Genomic DNA, 27,111 nt, shown 5'->3' with positions numbered 1-27,111 from the left:
AAAACAATAACAAGAAAAAATAACTCATTTGGGGGGTCTTGAAAGGTGAGAGCTTATCAACAACACTTGTTGAAAATTATCATATGAGAATAACTTTTCTCTCCACTTTTACACAATTGCTCTCAAATTGTGAGCATAAAGTACATAAATGACAGGCTCTCTTTTTCGAATTGGAGCCAAAATGAGAGTAACAAAAATGCAATATATATTTATTTAAAGGGGGGCATTACAAAAAATGGCAACACTACACTATTTTAGTAGTATTTTTACTGTTGTCATTGTCGCTTCACACAATACAATAAGAAAGAAAAAAAATAAGAAATATTTGTTTTTGTTTCAGTTGATTTTGGTTTTCAACTTTTGTGTGGTGTGTTGTTGCTTCTTCTTGTTATTGTGTTTTACGTACGAGTACAACAAATGCGAAATGCATGCATGCGTATGGACGTATGACTGTCAAATGTTTTAGTTTTTTTTTTCATATAGAGTTATTTTTTAGTCGATGTTGATTATTGCACACGTAAATAGTACGCGCGGTAAACAAAAGAACCAGAAAAAAAACAATAAATTTTAATTGAAATCAAAAAAAAAGAAAAATATAAATAATAAATAAATAAAAACTAAGTGAGAATAGTTTTCAAATAAATATTTCAAAATTAATCAAATTAACATTGTTTTTATTTTTCAAAGAAAGAAGAAAATTTGAAGGTGAATATTTAATTTTAAGTTTTAAAAAAGAAAAATAATTTATTTAAATATTTTTATTTTTACTATTATACAAAATTTACAGTTTTAAATTAGTTTTATTTAAAACGGATTTAATTAAGTTAAAAAAATAATAATTTTTGTCCATAAGTTATAAAAAAACAACGTTTAATAAACTGTTCTGAACTTTTCTCATTAAAAAAAATTATGTTCTGCATGTGAAAAATGCGTGGATAGTGAAAAACAAAGCAAGTGGGAACAATATTTTAACATACATCTGCTTTAAATATACTAAATGTTTAAAATCGAATGGGAATAGTTTTTTTTTTTAATAAATATTTAATAAAATATTTCAACAGCTTCTTGTTTTGTAAAGAAATATAAAATTAACATAAAATGAACTGCAAACAATAGTTGAATCTTCTAATAATTTTCGAGTGAGAACAGTTTTTTACAAATGTAAGATGGAAAAAACTATACACCTAAGAAACAGTTGGATTAAAAAAAATGTTTTTTTTACAAAAAAGTGAGAATTACAGTCGGAACACAACATAATTGGAATATTTTTGTGGGAACAGTTGATATTGGTCTTGTTTGAGCAGTGAGAACAGTGTTTTTTTTTATAAAAACACTGCACAAATTTAATAAATTATAAAAATATCAAACAAATGGGAACAGTTTTTTGAAAAATATTATTTTTTTATAAAATTATCATCTCCAGAAAATGAATGTGAAATATATTATGGATTACAGTACTTAAGGTTTCAAAAAGCTCAACAAATTTTATGCAAAATACTCTGAATGAGAACAGTTTATATTAAGATATAAACAATTTTAACCATAATTTAATGAGAACAAAAAGTGTTAATTTCAAAAACGTATGAAAAAATTGTAAAGAGACTTTTTTGTAACATCTAGTATTGGTATAATATGAAAAGTGGGAACAGTTTTCATTATACCAATTCCAATTATATAGTTGGCAAACAACAGTTTAAGAATGCTTTCCAACCATCAGAAAACTTTAAATATCATAATTAAATAATGAAATTTAAAGTAGGAACAGTTTACATAATTTACGAGTAACTCAGTTTCATATCTTTCGCGATTGAGAACAGTTATTACATCATACTACTAAGTGGAAAAACTTAACAGATGGCAATAATTGTAATAAGCTGAGTTTTGTTTACTACTAGAACTAAAAGTGAGAACAGTTAAATTTAGTATCTACTAATCATTCTAATCCCAATGAGAATTGAATATGTTATTCCCAAAAATTTATGAAAAAAGTTTCCTGAGAAAAGTTTGTGTAATATATTAACTATATGATAAAATTTAAGTGGGAACAGTTTTTATAAAATTAATTACAATTATAAGTAGTTTGTAAAAGACTTATTTTAAAATCGTCAGTGATTGAAAGCAGTTATGACGTCATAGTAAAGATGACAATACGCGGAATGAGAAGAGTTGTTTTTTTAATATTTTTCAACAAAGTAGAAAACATATATCACTAGTAATTAGAAACTAGTACATAGAAATAGTTCACTAGAGAGCTGCGATTGACTATTCATAACCATTGTAGTACTTTTACATCAGTAAATATCACATTATTGCATCAGCTGATTTTAACTACTTTATGGAGATGTGCATAAGTCATCAGTCAATTTGTCATTACAGAATTAATTAGAATTCTGCGGTTCGATTTGAGATTGATATAAAGTTGACTAATCTGTTTCTAATTCTGATTAAATACTGTATTTCAGTTTATTTGCTGTTATTAAAGCTATTCTAAAAATCACCACTTCCGTTTATTAAGTTTTTTTCCAGAACAAATTTGTCAGACTTTCTGTATTACGTATGAAAATCGAATCTTTGATCTGAAAACATATTTTTTCCTACCACTTCCACCCGTAGTCATAGAAACTCTTTAATTGTTTTGTATGCTTTGTAAACACGCTTCGAAATGTGCATTAGTTTTTGACATAACTTGACACGACTTTTCTCTGAAAACATATTTTCGGAACTAGAAATAAAAAAAACTAGCTGAGAGCTAGATCTGCACAAGGAAAATAAATAAATGAAATAAAATCAGCTGATTAAGCCTGTAATTTGTCAGAATGAAAGTTTTTTTCTTCTATTACTTTTTAGAGTTCATCACCAAAGCAATAAATAAGTACAGAGAATCAGTTTTTTACCCAATTTGTTGCTCATGAGCCTTCTCTCCCAACGTTACATTGTTGTGTGCGTTCCTCTAATCATGAATATTTGTAGCTAATATCTAGACCAGTGGTGCGCGTTCATATTGTTCAGATTACGTATTTTACGTCAATTTACAAGTACTCAACCCGAATGTAAACAATAGAGCGTTAAAATACAAATACATTGAATTCAATTTAAATATTTCCGAACCAGTCATCGGCACTCACAGCCACCAGGGAGAGACAAAAATTGAAATGAATTTCTTGTCAGATCAAAACAAAAAATTAAAGTGTATAATTATCCATGTTCTCCTTATGTCGATCACTTACGGCTATAGCCTTTTCATACCAAAAATTTCACAGAATATACATTTTAAGAGCCCAGCCTGGCTATGTGTGTTTTCAAGTATGAATTCAGAATTACATATTTCAATAGATTACAAATTTGGTCCAAAATTTATTGTTGTTCTAAAAAATTATTGAATCTGAGCGGGAACTACTACAAGATTATCAAGTAATCCAATGATAAACAGCTCCAATTTTGTTAATTTCAGATAGTTTTAACATATCATAAATAATTTCTTACAAAATCTGACAAACGGCTTGAACTGAAGTATCGAAAAACTTTGATCGATTATAATGCTCAATTTAGGTGTTTTATAAAGAAAATTGCCTGTAAAACTCCTCTACATTTTAGAATAAAAATAACTTGTTATCTACTACTGCCTCAGCTATTCATTTCAATTAAATACTTAAACATAAATAATTAATTAAATCATTTTAGCGGCATTTGTTTTTCAAGTTCAATACACATTTCATTAAACTTATATATTTCCCAAAGGTGTTAATTATTGATTAATTGCAAAATTCCTTAAACTAAATGGGAACAGTTACATTCACATTAATTAACTCAAACATTTTGTGAAGCCATTAATTAAAATAACAAAAATGGTAAAGAACAAAAATTCTGATAATTTTTGTTTAACCCTGATTATTAACACGAGAGAGCGAAAATAAAACACAGAAACTAACAAACAAACAAAAAAACACAATAATTAAAATTAATTAATCATTTTAATTTTTTTTAACAAGAAAACAAGCCCACTTCAGTGCTTAACACTATAATTAAGTGTAATTATATTTTACCTTATAATTTATGAAAAATGAACAACTACAAATAATTAACAACATAAATAAGAATAATAATAAAAAAAGCTTAAATAAAAAAAAACAACATTAACAAACAAAATTAATTACACACAAGTGTTTAAAGAACAAAAAAAAAAAGAAAAAACAGCTAAAAAAATTATTACAAATTATTAACTTGACAAAGACAAACAAGCCCAATGAAGAAATATAAATTGAAATAAAAGTGGCACATTCTAAATACATAGTAAAGTATTTAAACAGTTGTAGCTAAAAATTTAGCAGCAATATAGTTTGAAAATTTTCCTATAAATTAAAACAAATATAAAGTGGGTTAGTGGAAAGTTTTTTAAATGATCGATCTAATTAATGACAATGAAGGTTAAGACACATTTTAGGAACATTTGTTTTGGATTGTTACGAAAATTTTAAATTAAATATTTATTATTATTTAATTACCAAGTATTAAGTTTGGATATTCTTTATTTACTGTTTGCTAAGTTGTTTTCATAATGTTTAATGTGACAGGTTAGAATGTAGCAACGACAAAGAAAACATGCTGCAACATTGAAAAGAAATCCTGATTACAACATAATAATTAATAATGATAGTTTTTATACCCAACATCAAGAAAGATCAAGGGAATATAGATTTTGTCGAAATATTCATCGCGGACCCATAAAAATATATATGCATGTTCTGGGAAATTATGAAATTCTAAGACAATCTAGCTATGTTCGTCCGTCTGGGTCCTTATCAAATTCTAAGACGATCTAGTTTTGTCCATCCGTCTGTCTGTTGAAAACACGATAGGGCCCTTAATAAAACAATTAGAAGACAACTAGAACAAAAGTAATATTTCAATTGATCTTTTGACCCACTTCGTAGAAGTCGAATTTCACCAAATTTTGACTACATATAGAATCGGTTATGTAGATTAGCAATAAAATAATGGTGTATATGCTTATACACTATGGTTTTATTGAGGGTACGATATGTTCCTGGCTGACATTTTCAACAAATAAATTCAGTTAATAAGGTTTGTTTAGTATTAAAAACGGGCAATATCTGTCCATGATTTAACCTAGCACCCATACAAATGTTCCCCCGGAATATTGTTTCAGCATTCATAAATATGTTAATTATGAGACAATCCTGATACAATTTTGCACAAGTTCGTTTTAAGCACTATGAAATTATACTGTAAATAATGCAGAAATTCGGGTAACATTTGTCCCTAGTCCACATACAAGGTCCCACCGAAAATGACTTGATTGACATGATGAAATTGGACATAAATAAGTTTTAAATGAACCTAAACTTTTACTCCAACTTTTGTGAGGATCCGTTCATTTATTTTATAAATTTGTGTACGATTAATTTCGGCACCTGGTAGGTCTTTTGATATTGACCACTGGTTCACATAAATGAGCGTAGCAGAGATCTTATTTTCAAATTGAATTTAGCCGCATTTAGTTTTTTACTTTTTTTTGTTTTCATTGAGAGTTTTAAAATTCAAAAAGGGAAAAAACGTCTATTCAACGTTATGAACGGTAGCTTTCGAAAGGTCTATATTTTTTATTTACCGACCAATTTCAATGTATGACAATCTTTACAACTGGTTATATAACGAGTTTTTTAACATGTAATTGTCAAAGGAGGAAGCTAACTGAACCTTAATAGTCAGTCCAATAGTATTTAAGATCAGAAACACATAGTTTATTCAGACTATACACACAGTTAATTCGGAATGCAGTGCATAGTGGTTTAGAAACTTTTTATTTTGTAAATAATTCGATAGCTCGTGGAGGTACCAAGCCAACACACTGCTGATCGTTTGAGGTCGAGCATAAATCCAGCCAATATCAAAAACTCTGTTCTGAAGTGAAGCGTATCCCAGAGAGGGCGTTTTGCATTGATCGCAACAAATAATAATCGGATGGGGCAAGGTCTGGACTTTAAGAGGGGGGTGAGGCTAAACTTCGCAACCTCTTCATTCTAAATACATACTTTTTAACAGATATTGCAGCATGTGGCCTATCGTTGTCATGATGGATGGTTTCATTTCTGGCCGCATATTCTTGTCGTTTTTCTGCAAATTATTGCTTCAAACGTATTAGTTGTATTCGATATAGGTTCCATGTGATGATCTGGCCAGATTCCATCAGCTCATAATAGATAGGACCCTTTAACTCCCACCAAAATATATCATTATCTTAGCGCCATGGTTATATGGCTTTGGTTTCGATTCAGGTGGTTGACCAGACTTCACATACGATTCATATGCTTCGTGTTATCGTAATGGATAAATTTTTCATCGCAAGTATGATTTGCTTTTATAGAGTTCAAGCTGAATTTTAGACATTTAAAATCGTCTTTCAAGGTCTGTCACCTTCAACTCGTATGACACCCAATTTTCGTGCTTTTGCATAAATCCTGCTGCTCGCAAACACTTTGAAATTGCTGCTTGAATAGCTTCAAATAATTTTGTAAGTTCCTGTTGAGTTTGGCAACAATCTTCATGGAGTAATGTCTCAAATTCTTGGTTTTCAAATGTTTTTAACTGGCCTGGTCGATCTTTGTCTTCCGTGTAAAAAATACCACTTCTGAACAGCACAGGCCATCTCTCGCGCTTTGAAACCGACACTCACCTTTAACAAGCAATCGATGTGCTTCAGCGGCTAAATAAGTAAAGCATAACTTTCCGCATATTGGTACAAAAAGCAAAAAAAAAGAACTTTGTTTTTTACACTATAATGTTCAATATCGAAGTGAGAATAGATGACAGATATGTATGTATCTGTTAAAATTACATATACGTTCTTAAAATCAAAAACCACCTTCAAAAGATACGACATCTATTGTAAATCCACCATTTTTATGTCATAGAGTGAATATAATCAAATTTTCATTGGGACTATATATAATCTTTATAAGAGTCGGAATGAGAACTTACTGGACAAGTGAGCCAAATTAAAATTTGGCTTATTCAAACATAAGCCAATATTTTAAAAAAGAAATTAGGTTAGAGTAAAAAATTATAAAAACGCAAATTCGAAAATGCTCCATATTTGTATAGCCCTATTTGGTACATATTATTTTTTCGGCTCAATGACGGAGCTTATTGAAACTGGCTGAAATCGGTCCATTATTTCACCTAGCCCCTATACAAATGTCCTTCCGAACTTGAACTTTATCGGTCATAAATATTTAATTTAGATATGTATCTCAATAATTAGACATAGCTCTCATATAGACCCGCTTCCGAAAATCACTTTAACGTGCATAAATCTCTTAAAAATGCTGGTATACACACAAAATTCAACATTAATAAAATTCATATAGACATAAATCACACGACTTAATTCCATGGTGATCGGTCGATGATTGGTCATAGCATCCATATAACGCCCACTTCCGAAAATCACTCACGAATATAAATTATTGATATTTTAAAAGAAAAATGTTTTTGTTCATTTACTTAGTGTAGGGTATAAATGGTCGGGCTTGAACGACCATACTTTCTTATTTGTTATTTATAAAAATATTTCAATTTACTAAAGTATCAATCTTCAAGTCCTAAGGGTTTTGCTAATACCAAAGAATTATATAAAAACTTTACGTTGACTCTTCAGAAGCTCAACAAACCTTTCTCCCATTCAAAAATATTAACGTGGCTGAAAAATAAACACAAACTGCGACCTACTCGATTGTCACCGATTGTTCACCAACAATTCTTTACAAACATTGTTTTTAATATTTGTCAAAAAGTATACTTTTGTAAAGGGTTTATAGGATTCATCATAGAATAGCACTCTTACTTGTCCTTAAGTACATATATTATGATTGATCAACATTACTCATACGTTGATATTAATCAATATTACTCATACGAACTTTTAGTGAATATTTCATGTTATTAGGGAATCTGGCGATATTAAAACAAAATTTAAATTTGTTTAAAACTTTAATTAAACGAATTACCTCATTCTTGATCGAATGAGTTATCATAACGAGAAATGATTTCGATATCGAAATTATAATAAAATGTAATAAATATTCTTCCCATAATTTCTTAAGACTTTTCTTTTAAAGTAAATGTTAGAATATTATTGAGTTAAAAGTTTTCAATGAGAAATTTTTCAAAACTTTACAGTTTTAGATAAATAAATTCAAACATAAAACAATCTAAACTCTCATATAAATTACAAATATGGAGATTTTTTTTTGCCTTAACTATAATAAAAATCCTAATTAATAGCCATCGCGTGCTAGATTAGCATGACCCACTGTAATGCAACTACATTAAAATGAATGAAATCATAAAAAATAACGCAAATATTAAATTTAAAATAAAGAAAAAAAAAAAACACCCACCTTTTTGAACAAACAAATTATTGTTTAAAAAAAGCAAAAGAAGACGAAAAAAAATAATATTTTACAGCTCGTAAATAAAGTAATAAATTAATGTTTAAGCACATACAGAAAGAAACAGCAGTGAACTACAGCAGCAGCAATAACAACAACAACAGTAAAATAAGATTTATTACCAAATTGCATTACAAATGTAAATTTTTTATAATAATAATAATTTTCTACCATATTTACACACAAACTCTTGCACTCATGCTCTCTCCTTATACTTAAAAACATTCATTCCTTAAGCTCTCTCTTTTTATTATATAGATTTGTTTTTCCTTTTTCTCTTTACAGAGCTGCAACAACATTAACAGCAACAACAATAACAACGAGTATTAATGTGGTTTATTGTGGTAAATATAACGTGTAAATGTGTGTGTGGAGGATAAAATATCAAACCGCAAAAACCGCATGTTAACCAGCTAAGCACAACCAACAAAAAAAAAATGCTTAAATAATAACAAAAAAATAAATATAGTGCAAAAAAAAAAGAAATATAAAAACCAACCAAACAAACCATATTAAATGTATAGAAGTCGTTAAAATAAAATTACAGCTAAAATAAATTCATTGCTACATGAAATTTATGTGAAATAGGAAAAATATATGAACAATTGCAATAACAAATTGAATAAAATGTAAAATTTATTACTTAATTAAAAACCCCAGCAAATGTACCAAATGAAAAAATAATAATAAAATGTATTGTAAACAATACTGCGTTTAATGCTAAATTAAGTGTAATAAAAAAAACAAAAGCAAACACAAATAATAATTATATTTATTAAAACAAGAAAAATTTTAATTTTATTAATAAATTCATTAAAAAATTAAATTACACAGAAATAAAAAAAAAACAACAATAAACAAGTAATGCTCAGTTAAATAATTTATGCCAATTATAATTAAATAAAAACACATAAAACCATAAAATAAAAATTATTAAAACAACAAAAAATTAAATAAAATAAATAAGCTTTTTCTCACACTCTTAAATAAAATAAACAATAAATAAGCAAACAAATTATTATTTTAGCTTTAACAATTAGCAAAGTAAATTAATTAATATTAATAACTGCAACAACAAAAAAATAACAAAACATTTAACAACAACAAACCATCAATATTATTCAAGCTACTAAAAACAAAAAAAAAATAAAAAACATTACAACTACTGCGCCTGTGTATCAAAAAAATATATTCTACAACTCTCTTTAGTTAACCAAACTCCCCAAAAGAAAATCTCCCATTTTCTCTCCATCAATATTAAACTGCTCCCAAGGAAATCTGATTTTACAGTAAACACTTATTTGTGTATTAGTGTTTGTGTGTGTGCTACTTGTTTTGTCCATTTTACTCTCACTTTGTGGATTAGAGAGTAAAATTCAATAACAAAACCAAGTAAAACAAATCTACTTCGCCTTGCCACCTCCTTAGCAGTGAGAAAAAGGAGTACAATTTGTACTTTAAGTGCAATAATATTGTGCATGTGTTTTTGAAAGAGTTGCCAATAATTTGTTAAGTGTGTGTGTGTGTGTGGTTTACCCCGCTCTCTCTCTCGTTCTTTTAAAAATCGCTCAACCCAGTGTAAAGGGTTTTTAACAAGGATATAATAATTTGTTTCGTAGCCGTTAATATAAACAGCCGTCAAAGTGGATTTAACAAATTATAATAAAATGCTGCAATCCAGCAATCAATATTTGAGGCCGGATTATATGGTGGCACCAACTGCGGTAAGTTTTTATTTTGCAAATAATTTATGTGACAGTTAAAATAATGATTTCAATATGAAAACACAAATATTTTGGTGTTAAATGGAACACCATAAATTTAAGTTTACATAACTCTAAATGAAAACAAATTCGATGTTATTATTTCCTGAGAAGAATTATAACAGAATTAACAAGAAAGTGAGTTATATTCGTCTATGTCGAATCTTGTATTAATATATTACAATAAAATATTTTTCTGATATAGGGCTTATAGGATTACTTATGGAACTATCCTCACAAAAGTTGGTAGAAAGATTTAGGTTCATATAAAACTAGTTTGTGTTCAAATTAATCACAATTTCAATTATTATAGAAAAATTATGAATGTTTAAGTCATTTTTTTAGGGGACTATAGACAAAAGTTGACCGATTTTCGCCTTACTTTACAATACTCCATACAAATGTTCCCCCGGAATAGTGTTTGAGCAGCCATAAACATATTGATTATGCGACAATCATAATAAATTTTTTCACAAATTAGTTATAAGGAGAAATAATGGACCGATATTTCCCATTTTCAATACCAAACAAAAATTATCTACAGAGAGTATTGTGTATGGAAAATTTCAGCCGGTTAGTTTCCTATGTTTGGGCTTTATCGTGTTTTCAACAAAAACGGACAGATCTAGACATATTCGAATCTTGTGAGGGCCCAGAACATGAGAAATCAATATAAAAAAGAGGAATAAATTTAACTCATTATTACAGATTTTAAAAACTTTTTTTTTTATAGAAACGAAACAAAATGTCGATAAAAAAAATAAATTTTTGAACCGTTACTCTTCTAAATTCGATAATATTTGATATAAATTAGAATGGGAGAATTGTATAGATTAAAAAAAAATCTTACAGGGAAATGATTCTACGAAGAATTCTAAGTAACTTTGCCCAAGAAACCAATGGTGTAAAATGAATCTTGACCACTCATGGTCCTAGTCTGAATTTTTGATGTGTGAATAACCACACAATGGGTTAAAGCTTTAGAAAATGGAAGATATTATTTATGAGATATGCTTTGTTCAAAGACAATTGTTTTCTTCAGTATACTGTGTTCAAAAGAGAAGGATTTTTAGGGTAACATATTGAAACATACGCTTTACCTAAGACCAATATTATAAGAATAGCATAAGTGGAAAAAAAGTTATATATAATTAAAATAGAGCGAGTTAATGCATAAATAAAGTTGAAGTTTTGTACCTCCACAAAAGATATATTTTAGTATGAAACTGCTTAGAAAAATTATAAAAATTTTGGTGTAAATTTCATTAATTACGGTTGTTAGTCAGAAGAGTTTTTTTTACACAGACAAACGGACACAGCTTCAAATGGTCGTATTGGCCGCAAAAAGCACACAATATACGGCCAGATATGAAACCGTAATAAGCTATCATGACAACGCTCTTCCACATATTGCTATACCTGTTAAAAAGTATTTACAATGAAGTGGTTGAGAAGTTTTGCCGCTCCCGCTTTATTGTTCAGAAAGTGCCCCGCCCAACAGCTATTTGTTTCGATCGATTGAAAATGCTATCTTAGGGATATTCTTCAGTTTGGAACAGATTGTCCTATATTGACTTGATTCATTCTTGGCCTCAAAAGATGAGCAGCTCTTTTGGCTCGGAATCCATATATTGCCAGAAGGATGGGAAAAGGATGGAGAAAGGTCATAGCTAACAATGGCCAATACTTTCAAACAATTTATATTGTACAAATGTTTCAAAATAAAAGCTAAAAATATGCATGTTGTTTGAAAACAAAGCTGTGCTTTTATAGGAATATGCAGCAGCGCGTAGAGGGATTTTGGTGTCAAAAAGTCAATTTTTCAAACACTCTATTTCAAAAATTACATGATGCAGTTTTGTAGAGAAATGTTTAAAGATGAAATGTGCATTTATAGTTTTAAGAAAAATTGTATTTTATTTTTAAAAAATTGAAGTAAAGTAAATGCAAGGGTGTTAGCAAAAATTTACTAATATTTTTACGCAATTCAGTGGTTTATATATGTATAATTTTACTAATAATACCATTTACCTCTAACATATTTGAAAAATATAACATTTCTCAATAAATAAAAAAAAAAATATGGGGATATCATAAACCATTAACAAGATATGTCCAAATCTATAAGTCTCTAAAAATTATTTTATTTTTGATTTTCCATAGAAAAAAAAATGTAGTCCCACTTTCCCCCAAGCTGATTTTTTAATAAAATGAAAGTTGGGAGTGTCTTGTTTCGATTAAAAAAAAAATATTTTTCGGAAGTTTTCGGAACAGGATGAAAACTTAACACTTTTTGTCTAATAATAAACGAAATATCCAAAAAATTCTTATCTATGTATGGGTTTAGTGGGCGGTGGGCGTGACCGATTTTATTGAAACTCGGCATGCGTTCCTTTTTTGTTTGTTTTAATAATTCTCGGTGCCAAATTTCAATGCTCTACGACTACTCCTTATAATTTTTTCACAAAAATGTATTGCATTTGGATTGCATGGGCGGTAAGCGGTGGGCATGGCCGATTTTAATAAAACTTAGCATACGTTCTTCTTTTGTTTTAGAAAATATATGTACCAAATTTCTAGAGTTTTACTTGGATAGGAACAATTTTATGCGAAAAAATCTATTTAGATTGTATGGGCAGTGGGCGTTGGGCATGGTCGATTTTGAAAACATTTTATTCTTTTCTTAGTTTGGTCCATATAATTGCAAAAAAAATGTATGGAGCCATCCCTCTGTGCAGCGTAAGTGCGAACAAGTTAAGACAACAGTAGACAGTACAATGATTACAAATGAATTCAGAAAGTGTTGACCCGATATTGTGAATACGATATGATCAACGCTTAGTATGGACTAGTTAAATGGACTGTAAATACTTCACATATTTCTAAAAAAAAATCTTCAACAAATCACAAACCATTAAACAATTTCATTGTCCAAAAAAAATTTCAAATTATATTAAATAACAACCAACAAATTTCAAATAGTTTTTAATTAAACACATACATTAAAAAAAAAACGAAACAATAATTTAACCATAAATTCCAATATACTATTTCTATTTTTTTAAGTTTAAATTTATGGGACAGCAAAAATAAAAAAAAAAAAAAACACTAAAAGACACATCACACAATTATACTACGAAAAAAAAAAACCAAACGACATTGTGGCGTCATATTATAGACACATCAACAACAACAGTAAATTTTTACAAAGTTTGACAGCTGTCAGACTGACATTTAAACAAACATGCACAACATGAAATGACGAAAACTTAATATAGTTATGGATGAACACAACACATGATCATAATGGACTTTCACTTTATATATATCAATAAATTGTTTTATTTCTTTTTTTTAATTTTTTATAAACATTTTTGAATTTTTTTCTTTTCATAATAAACCGCCACAGCAACAAATTAAACAACATCATGAAAAACACATCAAAACTTATCACTCACTTTATAAATACTCAAAATTACAAACAACTACAGCAATAACAAACGAACAAATATTTTACCAAACTGTATAAAAGCAGTTGGTTAATAAACTTTAATCGCTTACAAGCTTAAATGGCGCCAATTAAAATTGATTTAAATCTGAAATGCGCTACAATGTGCACAAAAGCACGAAAAACACACACAAACTGAAAAAGCGCCAACACAATGGCAGTCACTGGAAACATGAAGTTTCAGTTACTCATTCAGCCAGCCAGTCAGTCACTCATTCAGCCAGTCTCAAAATCGTACGCTTGAAAATGCTGAAAATTTGTTACATTAACGCACACATATTTTGGTGTTTGTTTATAGGCAAGTTAAAGTTTGGTATTTGTTAAATTGTGTGTAAATACATAGTTCTTTTTTATAAATTTTCTTTTAGTTTTTTTTCTTTTTTGTCGAGTTGACGCAACATATTTTCAGTTTGACACTCATGCGTCTGGAGTATGTGTTGATATTCATTTCAAATTGAAGATTGTTAAGCTTTGAATGTTGTTTATTTTTCTATTTTTTTCAATTTTATTTATCAGATGCCAAACGGGACTTTTACAAATATAGGAATTTGAATTAAGTATCATGAATTCGAAATATTTCTGGGCTTAAAATAATAGATTGAATTTTGATAAAATTCAGTTCGAATGTTATAAAGCGACGTGATTTCTGTTGTAGAATTTTGCGACATTACAGGTCATGTCAATATCATAATCTGTGTAATTTTTTTCGTCCGAAAAGTTAGCTTAACCCAATAACGCCTGAGGGTTTTCTGGATTTCCATTCCCCAATTTTCCAGAGAAAGTTATGTTCAATTTTTTTTAATTTTTTATTTCGGAATCAATTAAAAATTAAAATTTATAGAAATATTGATGTCAGACTTAATGACGGATAATTTCATATAGAAATTCAAACGACAGACTCACTGACAGAAACTCTATAGTAATTTTGATGTCAGTCTCACTTTCTATAGAAATATTGATGTCAGACTCACCGACAAACATTTTTTATTGAAATTTTTATATCAGACTCACTGACACATACCTTTCTCTAGAAATATTAATGTCGGATTCAACGAACTAAAATTTTCTATCGAAATCTTGATATATTGATGTCAGACTCACTGACATAAAATTGTCTATATAAATTTTAATGTCAGACTCACAGGCAGAAGCATTTCTATAGAAATTCGGATGTCGGAGTTACAAACAGAAAATTTTATACAGAAATTTGTATGCCAGAGAGACAGACAAAAAATTGTCTAAAAAAATATTGATGTCAAAGTGACTGACAGAAAATTGTCTTCAAAAATATTGATGTCAGACTCACTGACATAACATTGTCTATAGAAAACTTACCGACAGAAAATTTTCTATAGAAATTTTGATATCAGACTCACTGACAGACAATTTTCTATAGAAATTTTAATGTCAGATTCATTGGTAGAAACATTTCTATAGAAATTCTGATGTCAGACTTACCGACAAAAAATTATCTACAGAAATTTTGATACCAAGTGACTGATAGAAAATTGTCTGTAAAAATGTTGATGTCAACGTGACTGACAGAAAATTGTCTACAGAAATTTTGATGTCTGGTTCACTGACAGTCAATTTTCTATAGAAATTTTGATATCAGACTCACTGACAGACAATTTTCTATAGAAATTTTAATATCAGATTAATTGGTAGAAACATTTCCATAGAAAATGTGATGTAAAACTTATCGACAGAAAATTTTCTATAGAAATTTTGATGCCAGAGTGACTGACAGAAAATTGTCTACAGAAATGTTCATGTCAGTCTCACTAACAGGAAATTTTATAAAAAAAATGTTTGAGGTCCATCCAATTCACCTCTGAAACGCCTGTGAGAATCATGGCAATCGGATCAGCCAGTTAGAAATGACAGATTTATTTCCAAATTATTTTGAAACTACCCAATTGAGCAGCTTTGAATTTCCTTCTTCAATGCATGGCTTTTCACATTCAAAGGTCTTTGACTTCAACCGATCTATGGGGGCCTATTACGATCACCGATTACTGCAACGAGGGTCTTCATATCTCGTCCATATCAATATAGTCTACTTTAGGCAGAAAGAATTATGTTATCATGTCGCAATATCGAGCACTGTTAACAGTCACATGTTTTTCGACAATTACATGTGAATTGTCTGTCATTAAGGTGAAAATGTGTTTCATCTCCTAGAATTATTTTTCTCGAACTGCCATGTTATTTTTGAATTCTTGTTCAACAATGGAAATGCCTTTGTCTATCGTGTAATAATCCATTGCGTGAATTTTTATAGACCCTTGAAAACACCTTAGTGGTTAAATATTCAAATATATCAAATATTATTGTACATTTATAATCCTAACGCTCATTATCACAATGTATCGTTATGTTTTAACCTAAAGTTATACCGACAGTTTTCATATAAAAATTACTTTAACAAACAGTATAACTGAGGCTATCAGTGCAAAACTGGTGTAACCCCAAACTATTTATTTAGTGGTATATTCGACTTACACCATTTTTGCTACATCACTTTGTGCAAAAGCGATTTTTTCAGTTCCATCTGCTTTTGAATACCAAAAAGTAGCTTATCAGGCCTGTCACAGAATTCCATTCTGATCGAAAGTGGAATTAATTCCTTATTTCGCTTCTTCAGAAAAAGTAAAACGAAAATTTCTTTCGTAATGAAACCACTTTCAGTTTTCAAAGTGGAATTAAATTTCTTTGTAATTATTTGTTTTTCAAAAATTTTAATCAATTTCAGTACCAAAAACTTAACTTTTGTTTTGATATAAAAAAACGCTGTCAAATTAAAATCAGAAATACAGAATTATTAAATATTTTTGGAATTAATAAATCACACGGAATCTGAAGAACCTAAAACGAAATCGATCGGAAAAAAACTACGGAATTGAAACCATTCCGAGCAAAATGTGTGACAGGCCTTTATGTATTGATATTGAAAATGTACGGTCTGTATGTGACACCAGAACAGCAACCAAAAACAAATGTGGGTTACACCACTTTTGCGCTGATGGCCTTAACATACAAATTGACATCGTGCCAATGGTGGTAAAGCGCAGATAAACTTTGGAATACAAAATCTTTATTGATTAAAAATATTTGGTTTTGATACGTTTGACAGAAAACTATTATTGGATCAATATATAAAAATCTGTATCCACCTGTTAAAAACGCGATATGGTTAGGAGCATAAAATTAGGAAGAGACGTATTTTTATTGATTCACAAAAAGGACAATTGATTAAGAAATCCTTTCATTATAATATGTTGGTTGTGAGTATATATCTTTCCTGTCGCCTCATAATTTAGTTGTTATTTAAACTCTATAGATATTATTCAGGAATGTAGCTGAGTAACTTTTAAGTGGCGTTCAGCTCACTTTTTTCTTTAAATTCCATTATTTCCCCGAACACTTATGTACTTCATTCATAGAACGCAACATAACAAAGTATTTCTTTTACTACATATAAAGAAAAGAGAAAGAAAGAAAAAAGGCACAGCTAGCAAAACCAATAGTTTTCAATTTTTAAGTATGTGTCAATTTGAATTGAAAGAAATGTGGTTGTTAGTTTGATCAGTTGTGGTAAATTTACTATACGTAGTTGTGGTTGTTGTGGCCCCTCGCTGTGTGTAAGATAACACTGATTGATGTTGGTATAGTAAACTAACAATACAGACAGACACGGACACATCAAGACCCAGTAAATTTCTTTAACACAGAATAAAATCAAAACAGAATTGAAATCTGGAAACTGATAACAAAAAAGTCGAATGTAATTGATGTGATTGAGATTGATTATTTGTTTGTTTGGCTGAGTGTCCGTCCGTCCATCTGTCTGTCTCTCTTTCCGTTTGTTTGTTTAAGCTTAATAATGTATTGGATTGTTTTGTCTTGTCTTATGGTGTTTGCTGTTTTGTTGTAATCTCACGTATCGTATTTCATTTGTTGTGATGTTGTTTTTCTGTTTATTAAAGGCTTGATTGAAAGCCTAAAGTGCTACTCGAAACTATGTCGCTTGTTTTTTATATACATATATACATATTTATATTGATTAACAATACATTATGATTACACCCCTTGGCGCCAGTTAATTGGTCACTGCGTTTTCTGTTTGCCGTTTCACTTTCCTCTTTCTACAGCTGCCTGACTGACTGTCTTATCATGATTATATTAATTATTTGTTTAGAGAAAAAATAAATATATTGTATACATATTTATTTTATAGCTTCTGTAATAGATAAAAATCTTACAATTAGTTGACAATGCTGTTACACAGACTGAAACGAAATAAGATTGATGGGTAATTATTATTAGTTTAGAAATATGAAAGTTATAATATAAAAAAGGTGAAATGATTAAGGTGTTGGCTTTTTATTTAAGGAGGAAACAAAAACTCCAAGTAGTAGATAAATGAAGAAAGTTCACAATTAAAGGTGGTATATATGTATGTAGATCATTTTATGAAAGTTGTTTAAAAACACCCAACTCCAAAATGGGAGATCACAGAGTAAAGTTCACAATATAAGTATGATAGTTTCTTAGAAATAAAATATTTAAAGTCAAAATAGCAATATGGATCCATTTTTTTGTTGTTGTTAAATCTTACTCACTTTATTTTTATAGCCCCATCCCTCAGTACTTATTCACTTCGCCCACTTACTCATCATTTAAAATTTATTACTACGAACAAAAAAAAAACAGTAATAACAAATTATAAAGAAACCAACATTCCCTCTTATTTAAACAATAATAATAATAATAAAAAAAGTATATAAAATATCAAATAAAAAAAAATATACATATTAGTGATTAATGACGTTTGGCCGTAATTAATTTTAATAAAATCAAATAAACTCTACTTGACAGCTGTCAGTGTCATCATTTGTTTGCTCATCACACATTAAATACAACAACAAAACAAAAAAAGTCAGCCAGTCAGTTAAACAGCCAGCCAAGCCAACAATAATAGCAACAACAACACCACATGAAATGAAAACGAAACGCTCATCAAATATACTATTCATACTAAACGACGACTACAAAGAAAATAAAAAAAGCCATAAAAATATGAACTTTTTTTTCGTTCTTGTTGTTTTTGTTGTTTAATAAAGTAACAGGCCCCAATTTACACGCCACCAACACACACTTCAAAAACTGTCTACTAGACCAGCGAACATTTTATTTATCGAATAATTTTCAAAACAAAACGAGTTCATCTTTAACTAATTCTCAATTAGTTTGTAAACATGGAAACTACAGCAGGCTACCGATCACAACCTGTCAAAAATACACACTTTTATATAAAGACGATTATTTTGATGTCATCGCAGCTACTGGACTACACGACCATCGTTGCCACTGTAGCCAACTAAAGCTCATTTTTATTTTCGTAGGCGACAATGAAAAACATGTATCGATATGTCAAACTTCTATGTCAGCTAGTTACAATGTTGATGTTGTTTGCATTATAATTAAGTAGCTAACTACAGGACGATAATTGTACCAACGGCATTTGTTGTCGTGTAGCCTGTAGCCAGCTGTAGAGTATGTGTTTAAAGAATAATTGTGATATGCAAAGTGGGTCAGAATCAAAATAATTTGAATATAAATCCACCATTTCTAACTGACAGATCCGATTGACTTGACATATAGGCATAGCAGAGGAGAACCAGAGTTTGAATAATTTGACGACAGATCACACACACAATTAAGGGGCTATGCTTTGGGGAAATTTCTATTTTCGTAGAAGACAATGAGCAACATTTATCGAAACGTCAAACTTCAATTAAGTAGCTGACTACAGGCGACGATTGCTACCAACGACATTTGTAGTCGTATAGCTTGTAGCCTGCTGTAGTTTATGTGTTTAAAGAATAATTGAGCTATACTCAGTGGGTCAGAGTCGAAATAATTTGAATATAAATACGTCATTTCTAACTGTAAGATCCGATTGACTTGAAATTTCACATAGGAATAGCAGAGGAAAATCTCACTGCTCAGGAGCTGTGCTATATTTGTAGGCGAAAATGAATATAATATATGGAAACGACAAACTTCAATTAAGTAGCATACTATCAAAATCAAAGAGAATAATATATTCCTATAGCCATCAATTGGGTCTTTAATAAACATTCTTACGTGTGCTATTTATCTCTTAAAGTTAACAATTTATACACATTTGAAAATTCAAATTCGAAAATTTCTCTATAATTGGGCCTGTTTTTTTATAATATCGGACAAAATATATGAATGATTTCATTATTTAAAAATTTTCCTTGTGCAGTTGGCTAAACAATAAATAAAAAATCATTTGCAAAAGTATCAAATCAATTGGGGGATTCAAACGGTCTGCTATTAGGTCATATTGTCATAATGTACCAAAATATTATTTCAGTTTAAAAAAATTGTTGTTGTTCTGACAAAGCAATATTTTATTTTAGGACATTATGACAATACTTCCTAATATTAGTTCGTTTGAATCCCCCAAATATATTTTACATGACCTAAAATAATTGATTTTGAATTTGAAAATTTTCGTATTTTTTTGGTCGAAAAACCGCCATGTCTCTTTGTTTTCTAGAAAAAAAGTTTCATAAGGTATTTATGCTGGTTTTATATTTTTTGAAAGACATCTCCACAGATATATAGAAAACAACATAATATTAATAAGGACTCCACAGGCCCTTTTAATTTTTAACTCTTTTTTTTATCCAACTTTTGAGTTTGAAATTTCAGCTATTGCCACAATTTAGACACTACGATGTATTTCTAATCATTTATCAGATCCAGACCAAATATGGAATTTATAGGAAAAATTCAAGAAATGGCCAATATTGCAATTTTTGTTATGTTTTTTGTAAATTGCGAAATTTGTTTATCATAAACCTTAGATTTTATTCCGGGTTTTTATTGGCTTATAAATTGGTTGTAACAAGGTTGCGATATGTTAATGAACAAACATCTTATTAATTATTTTATAAATATGAATTCTCCAATTTTGCAATTTTTGTCCAAATATGAAGTATTTTTGAAATATTGGAGACAATTTTGACTTCCCTTAAAATTAATACCTTTATTTAAAAATATGGAGTGAAATCAATCCACAACCGACCCTACAGACACTCTGATGGCATCATCGAAACTTATTTCTTCCAAAATGAAGCAGGAGCTAGCGTTACTGTCAATGTAGATGCTTACCTCACCATGACAATGATTTTTTTTTCAAATATTGATGATATTGATCTAGGCGAGATATGATTATAAGGGGATGGCGCTATGTACCTTACAGCGACCGCAACCATCGATTTTTTGAAATCAAAACATGATTTCAAGAAATGGACTTGTCAAGGTCGTACGTTTTGACCCATCTCGATTATTTCCTGGTTTATGCTGATAAACCAGCAATGCCTGACGCCTTGGAGGGCAGCATTGTTGGTCGAAAATGTAGCTCACTATTGGACGTGCAGAATGCGCTACGTCAAGAACAGCCATGGTGGCCATATGCCCGAAATCATTTTCAAATGATCATGCTTTGTATTGCTCTTTTGAATAACATTTTTTTTTATTAATTTTTAGTACTATTTTGTGTTATATTTTACAAAATCAAGTTCTTTCGGGTTGAAAGAAATATAGCTTGGTCTAAAACTAGTGGACTATAACATAGTTAGTTAATCACAAATTGATTGGTAGAAATTTTGAGACTTGCGTGAATTTTAGGACAACCTTTATTTAATAGAGTATATATAAACAAAATAATCTTTATTGGAGATCTATCCTCATTCTTACTCCCGCCCATAACTTCAAAATAAACTCCCCTTTATTCTAAATTAATCTTCAATATTTGTTTCTTCAACATTCTAACAAATCATTAAATGTTTGAACCCCATTGTTTGCTGGGTTACCAATGAATATTCTGGTTTATTCCCGTTTTTTTTATATTTAATGAATAGACAACAACCTTTTTTTTGTTGCTCAAACAAACGACAACAATAACAACTAATAGTACTGTTGATAATTTGCTGTCAAAAGTAAATATGAAAAATTAAACAAAAACCATTTATATTTATTTATTTTTTCAATATTTAATATTTTTTTTTATTATTATTATTTTTACAATACCATTTAAACATTTACTTTTTTTACTGCCATTATTTATTTCTGTTAAAGTCAAAAGTCTAGTATTAAGTCATGAAGTGTGTAGTAAATTGAGTAAATACTTTTTTATACTCTTTGGAAGTCATTTACATTTTGAGGAAACAGTAGAATAGTAAGGGATTTGTAATATAAAGGGTATTTTATGAAGCGATTCCTATATTTAAATTTTAATAAAACTAAGTGTGTGTGAGATATCATAAAAGTAACATTTTCGGGATACGTGGACGATCTTGAATCTCATGTGGATCCATTCATCCAGAAATAAGTCATCGCTGATGAAAATTAGCGGATTGTTGCGCTTATAGAACACCCATTTTTATAAAGTTATATCCGTTTATGCTGATTTAACAAAACAATCTGAATAATAAGGCAACCAAGTCGACAGATATAGCTTCAACAATATAGCCGTTATCAACAGTCAAAGTTCAAAAGCCCCTATTGGAAGACAAAAACATTAAAATCGTTAAAGTGTAAGAAGAAACATTAAAATCAATGTTTTCATGGAGTGATAAAAGAACATAATTATATATCAGTGGTTGGCTTAAAGAGAAGATGGATCATGAATTATAAGCTGTTGATTGTGATTTTTGTTTCTTTTTTTATAAGTTTTGTGTTGTAAATAGTTAATAGATTATATTCGGCCTCTGGTAGCAATGAGAGCCGATCACTATAATTTTGATAAAATGCAACTCTTATTACTAAATAATGCCGAAGGTAATCCGTATTCATAACCATTAATTGTGAAATTTACTTAATAAATACCTTTATAATCAGTGCTCTACTGTATTTGAAATCTTAAATTAAGTCTAGCCTAGTTATTTATAGAACATTTATATTATTTTAGCTCACAATTGATTGAGAGAGATAAGAAAAGTCTGACATAAAAATAATTAAATTTATTCATTCCTCACAATGATCTTTATATTTTAAACTCTTATAAAATGCTAGCTTTCACTTGATTGAACAAACCCATGAAGCTCTAAATGAAATAAGTGTAAATGTCAGCTGACCACAAACAACCTCAATATCATTAGCATAATTAAAATTGTCAGTCAGTTCTTCATTAAATGTTAACTTATCAGTTGTTGTTTTTTTATTTTCATATTTAATACATTTCATTTTTAATTTAATTTCAAATGTGTCGTTGTTTATTAATTCTACAAAAAAAAAACAACAAAATAATAATACAAAGAATATTTATGATTATAAAATGCAAAAATTAAAATTGTTAAGTCCATAAATTGTTGGAAATTAATGGGTATTATTAAATAAATATTAAAAAAAGAAAAAAAAATGTATCAAGTATTTCATAAATTATGGTTTTAAATTTATTATAATTATCATTTTGTGAGATTAATAATTATAAAACGTTTCACATTATTTATGATGCATTTGAGAATAAATTGAAAAAAAAACTAAATAAATATATAGGAGAATTGGTATTTTTATGTAGTAGTTGTTTGGTATTTAAATAAAGTTTAAAGGTTTTAAAGCAGTGGTCGACACTGATAGCCACTAGGGAACGGACACTAACGGTTACTTAACTGTAAAAAACACGAATGTAAACGAAGTTAATAAAAATTATTAAAAAATAAACTAAAATTACAATGAATATCTGGTCAGTTTACAATAGAAAAAGATAATTAATCCATGTTTTAACCCTTTGACGACCACGGGGACAACGGTGTACCAAAACGAAAATATTGAATAACTAAACAACGATAAAACAAATGGGTGCCATTTTAATTTTAATTAGTTCGTAAAAGTGTCTCTTATTAATGTGTTTAGATTAAAACAAGTTCGATTATAACATTTATTTTTTATTGTCTTTGAAAATTTACAGTTTTATTTTCAAGAATTGTGCAAAAATCTTTTTAAGTGCAAAATTGATTTTTTAAATTTTATACTGCGATATATATTTTGCCTGGTAAGTGCATTTTTGTTACAAAAAGTTATAAAATCATTATTCATGTTGCGTGCATTGATATATAGTAGGGTATTCATTCGAATAATGATCGTTCGATTAATCGAATAATTTCTTACGAATAATTATTCGAGCAATTTAAAAATGGCCATTTTCGAATAACGAATAATTCGAACAATTTTATGTAGAATAATCGAATAAAACGAATAAATGTTCATATATATTTAAATTTATTAAATTGCTTAAAATTTTTCATAATTCCAAATTTAAATAAAGTATAATGACTCATAAAAATTGTATTATTTCTGAAATTCGACAAATAACTAAAGACAAAGGGACTTTCCATCACTGTAGATGAGTGTTCCGATAGCTCCTTCTATAAATATATAAATATTACTGCAAGAAGTTACAATTCTAAAAACAAATCTTTCAAAATGTTTAACTTAGAACTTGAACCAATGAAAAAGGTACGGAATAAAATATTTGTTATTTAGCTGGCGAAATATTAGAAGAATCGCAATTAATAATCAAAATATTGACTTAGATTAAAGTGGAGTTGAATGTGATGGAGAATGGGATTTTGAAACGATCATCGAAAGTGATATTGAGGATGACATTTATAATGATTACATTGAAAGAGATGAAGGCCATAATCTTAAAATATATGTATATAAGTGATGTTATTAAGTGCAAAATATTTAATAAATCGATTGATGAACACAAATATTGCAAACTAACGTTTTGTTGCAAGAAAAGCATGGAGTTCGTCTTATACTTGATATTGAACATCGTTGAACATCTTTGTCTAACATGGTAATAAACGTTTTGCGTATTTGTAAATGCGTCAATCATGCACTGCCTGACTTCAAATTAGCCACGTTCACGTGACAATGAACTTTGGACAGATTCCCTTTATTTTGTAATTCTCCAAGACCACTTTATTAAGTAAAGATTCGGCAACGTTGATAGAGCATGATGTATAATACAATTTGTAATAAATAATTTAGAAATAGTGAATAATTAATTTACTAAAGAAATAGTTACTCAATTTAAAACCCGAATTAATGAACGATATAAAAATGTTCTGAATACGTTTATATTGTATTTGAATTCAGGATCATGTCCAACTAGCTCAAATTTTTTAAAGCATAGATCCAAAACGGAAACTAAAAGTTTTACTAGTCAATTGTTTTGTAGATTGCTCGGGAGTTAATCTGGTCAGAATATTTTTGTTGAAAATTTAATGATGGACTTTGTTTTTAAATGTTTTTTAACATTATCAATACTTAAATTGTTAACTTTAACGTTATTTTTTGTTTTTCTTTAACAATAAAATATTACAAAACCGACATCAAAACTTTATTCTTTACCTTTTTAAAAAATTTTAATTATTCGAATAATTCGATTAATTTTAAACGTGTGATCGAATTATTCGAACAAGTTAAAATCTCTTATTCGAATTATTCGTTTTATTCGAACAAGAGAAAAATCGAATAATTCGAATACCCTAATATATAGTCAATAAACATGAGTATGAGAATCGAAAATTTGCACTTTACGACCTTTACGAAAAAATTTTTTGTTTTAATTTCAAAATATGTTTTTTATCCAAATAGTCTTATGGTCGTGAAAGGGTTAAATATGTTCTATGTTCTCTCTAACTCATTTTACATAAATTTTAATTCAACAAGTATCTGATTAATTGATCGGGAATACACGTGTTTTGTATCGTTTAAATGTGCAATACTGCAATACTACTAAACATTTAAATATCATGCACTGGAATTAAACTGGTTGCTCCGAAAATTTCGCTTCAGTTGCAAATTGTCAGACCATATTTCAGCAGCTCAAAATATATAGGACCATTTTGCTTCCACCAAATTGAGGGTATTACCTTAGCGCTATGGATATTTGGTTTCGGCGTTGAATGGGCTGGTTGGCATCATGTACGATCTCTGATTTCGGACATGCAAAATCGCCTTTCAAGGCATTTCGGCTTCAATTCTTATGATATCCATGCTTGGGCGATCTTTGTCTTAGTTTCTCCTAAATCCCCAGAATCTGGGGATCGCCTTGAAAGGCGATTTTGCATGTCTGAAATCAGAGATCGTACATGAAGCCAACCAGCCCATTCAACGCCGAAACCAAATATACATGGCGCTAATGTAATACCCTCAATTTGGTGGAAGCAAAATGGTCCTATATATTTTGAGCTGCTGAAATATGGTCTGGCAATTTGCAACTGATTCGTTTGAAACGAGCAGTGGCTAAAAACCGCACAGAAATTGTAATATTCATCATCACAACACCCAACCATATGTTGCAATTAAAAGTATTTAGAATGAAGTGGTTGGGAACCAGACCTTGCGACTATTTGTTACCATTGAATTTTTTTTACTATTTGTTACACTCTCTGGGATACGCTTCACTTTGGAACAGAGTATCCGATATTGGCTTGATTGCCTCGTTCTTGGTCTAAAAAGATGAGCAATTCTTTTGGCGCGGAATTCATATTTTGCCAGAATGATGGAAAAAGGTCATAGGTAACAATGACCAATATTTTGTGTAAATTTATATTGTACAAATGTTTCAAAATAAATCCTAAAAATCCCTCATTTTTAAGTCATACCGTCATAATTATCTTGATTTTTGAATGTGACCGAAAATAAAATTTTCTAATAAAAGACTAAATTACAAACAATTCGGAAACCTTTAAACATTTTGGATGTGGACTTCTTTGAAACCCAATAGCTCTGCTTCTTAGGACAGGTCTGCCTTCAAAAACTAATCTTGATAGCTTCTCTGATCTAATGCCTATTTTAAATTTTATGTCAATCGGATCAGGCGGTTTGAAATGGCAGTTTTATTTCCAAAATATTTAGATTCCGCCGAACTGTGCAGTATTATGGAATACAGAAACTTAGAGTATTGGAGTATAACCACACACTTGTAGCCATATTTTCCCAAACTAAATGTTGCAATTGTAGGACATGCCATGGAACTTTATCCTTGTTATTTCTATAAATCTACCTGATGTTTATTCACACTCTCTCTTATTTGTGAATTGAATATCACGTCGCTAACCTACTTGTTGAACATCGAGATCATACTAAAAGCAAATGTCGCGTTCTTCACTTTCTTCATAACATTTAAATCAAGGCTAACTTCTGTTTCTAAATGAATTATTACTCTATGCATTGCTTAAAATAATGAATCTATAATCAGATATCTTGTAATTCTATGTAACTGGAACAAGTTCCGTTAAGTTGCTATTTA

The 27,111-nt window shown here is 29.3% G+C and overlaps 1 protein-coding gene across 3 annotated transcripts in view; it reads left to right on the top strand.

Moving 5' to 3' along the window:
• Positions 1 to 252: 252 nt before the first annotated feature.
• The window catches only part of elB (elbow B), a 121,207-nt gene continuing 94,348 nt past the window's right edge, over positions 253 to 27,111 (top strand). For 2 of the 3 annotated variants that reach the window (XM_065499452.1, XM_065499450.1), the window contains exons 1-2: positions 253 to 705; positions 8,757 to 10,195. In XM_065499452.1, coding sequence (XP_065355524.1) covers positions 10,139 to 10,195 — 57 coding nt within the window. In that variant the 5' untranslated portion in view covers positions 253 to 705; positions 8,757 to 10,138. Of the gene's footprint in view, positions 706 to 8,563; positions 8,611 to 8,756; positions 10,196 to 27,111 lie in introns of those variants that run through there. The other variant, XM_065499451.1, reaches the window with a different exon arrangement.

Source organism: Calliphora vicina, chromosome 2 (genome assembly GCF_958450345.1).
Source record: "Calliphora vicina chromosome 2, idCalVici1.1, whole genome shotgun sequence".
Classification (NCBI taxonomy): domain Eukaryota; kingdom Metazoa; phylum Arthropoda; class Insecta; order Diptera; family Calliphoridae; genus Calliphora; species Calliphora vicina.
The sequence above is the reverse complement of the archived record's forward strand: the minus strand, read 5'-3'. Positions and strand labels throughout refer to the sequence as shown.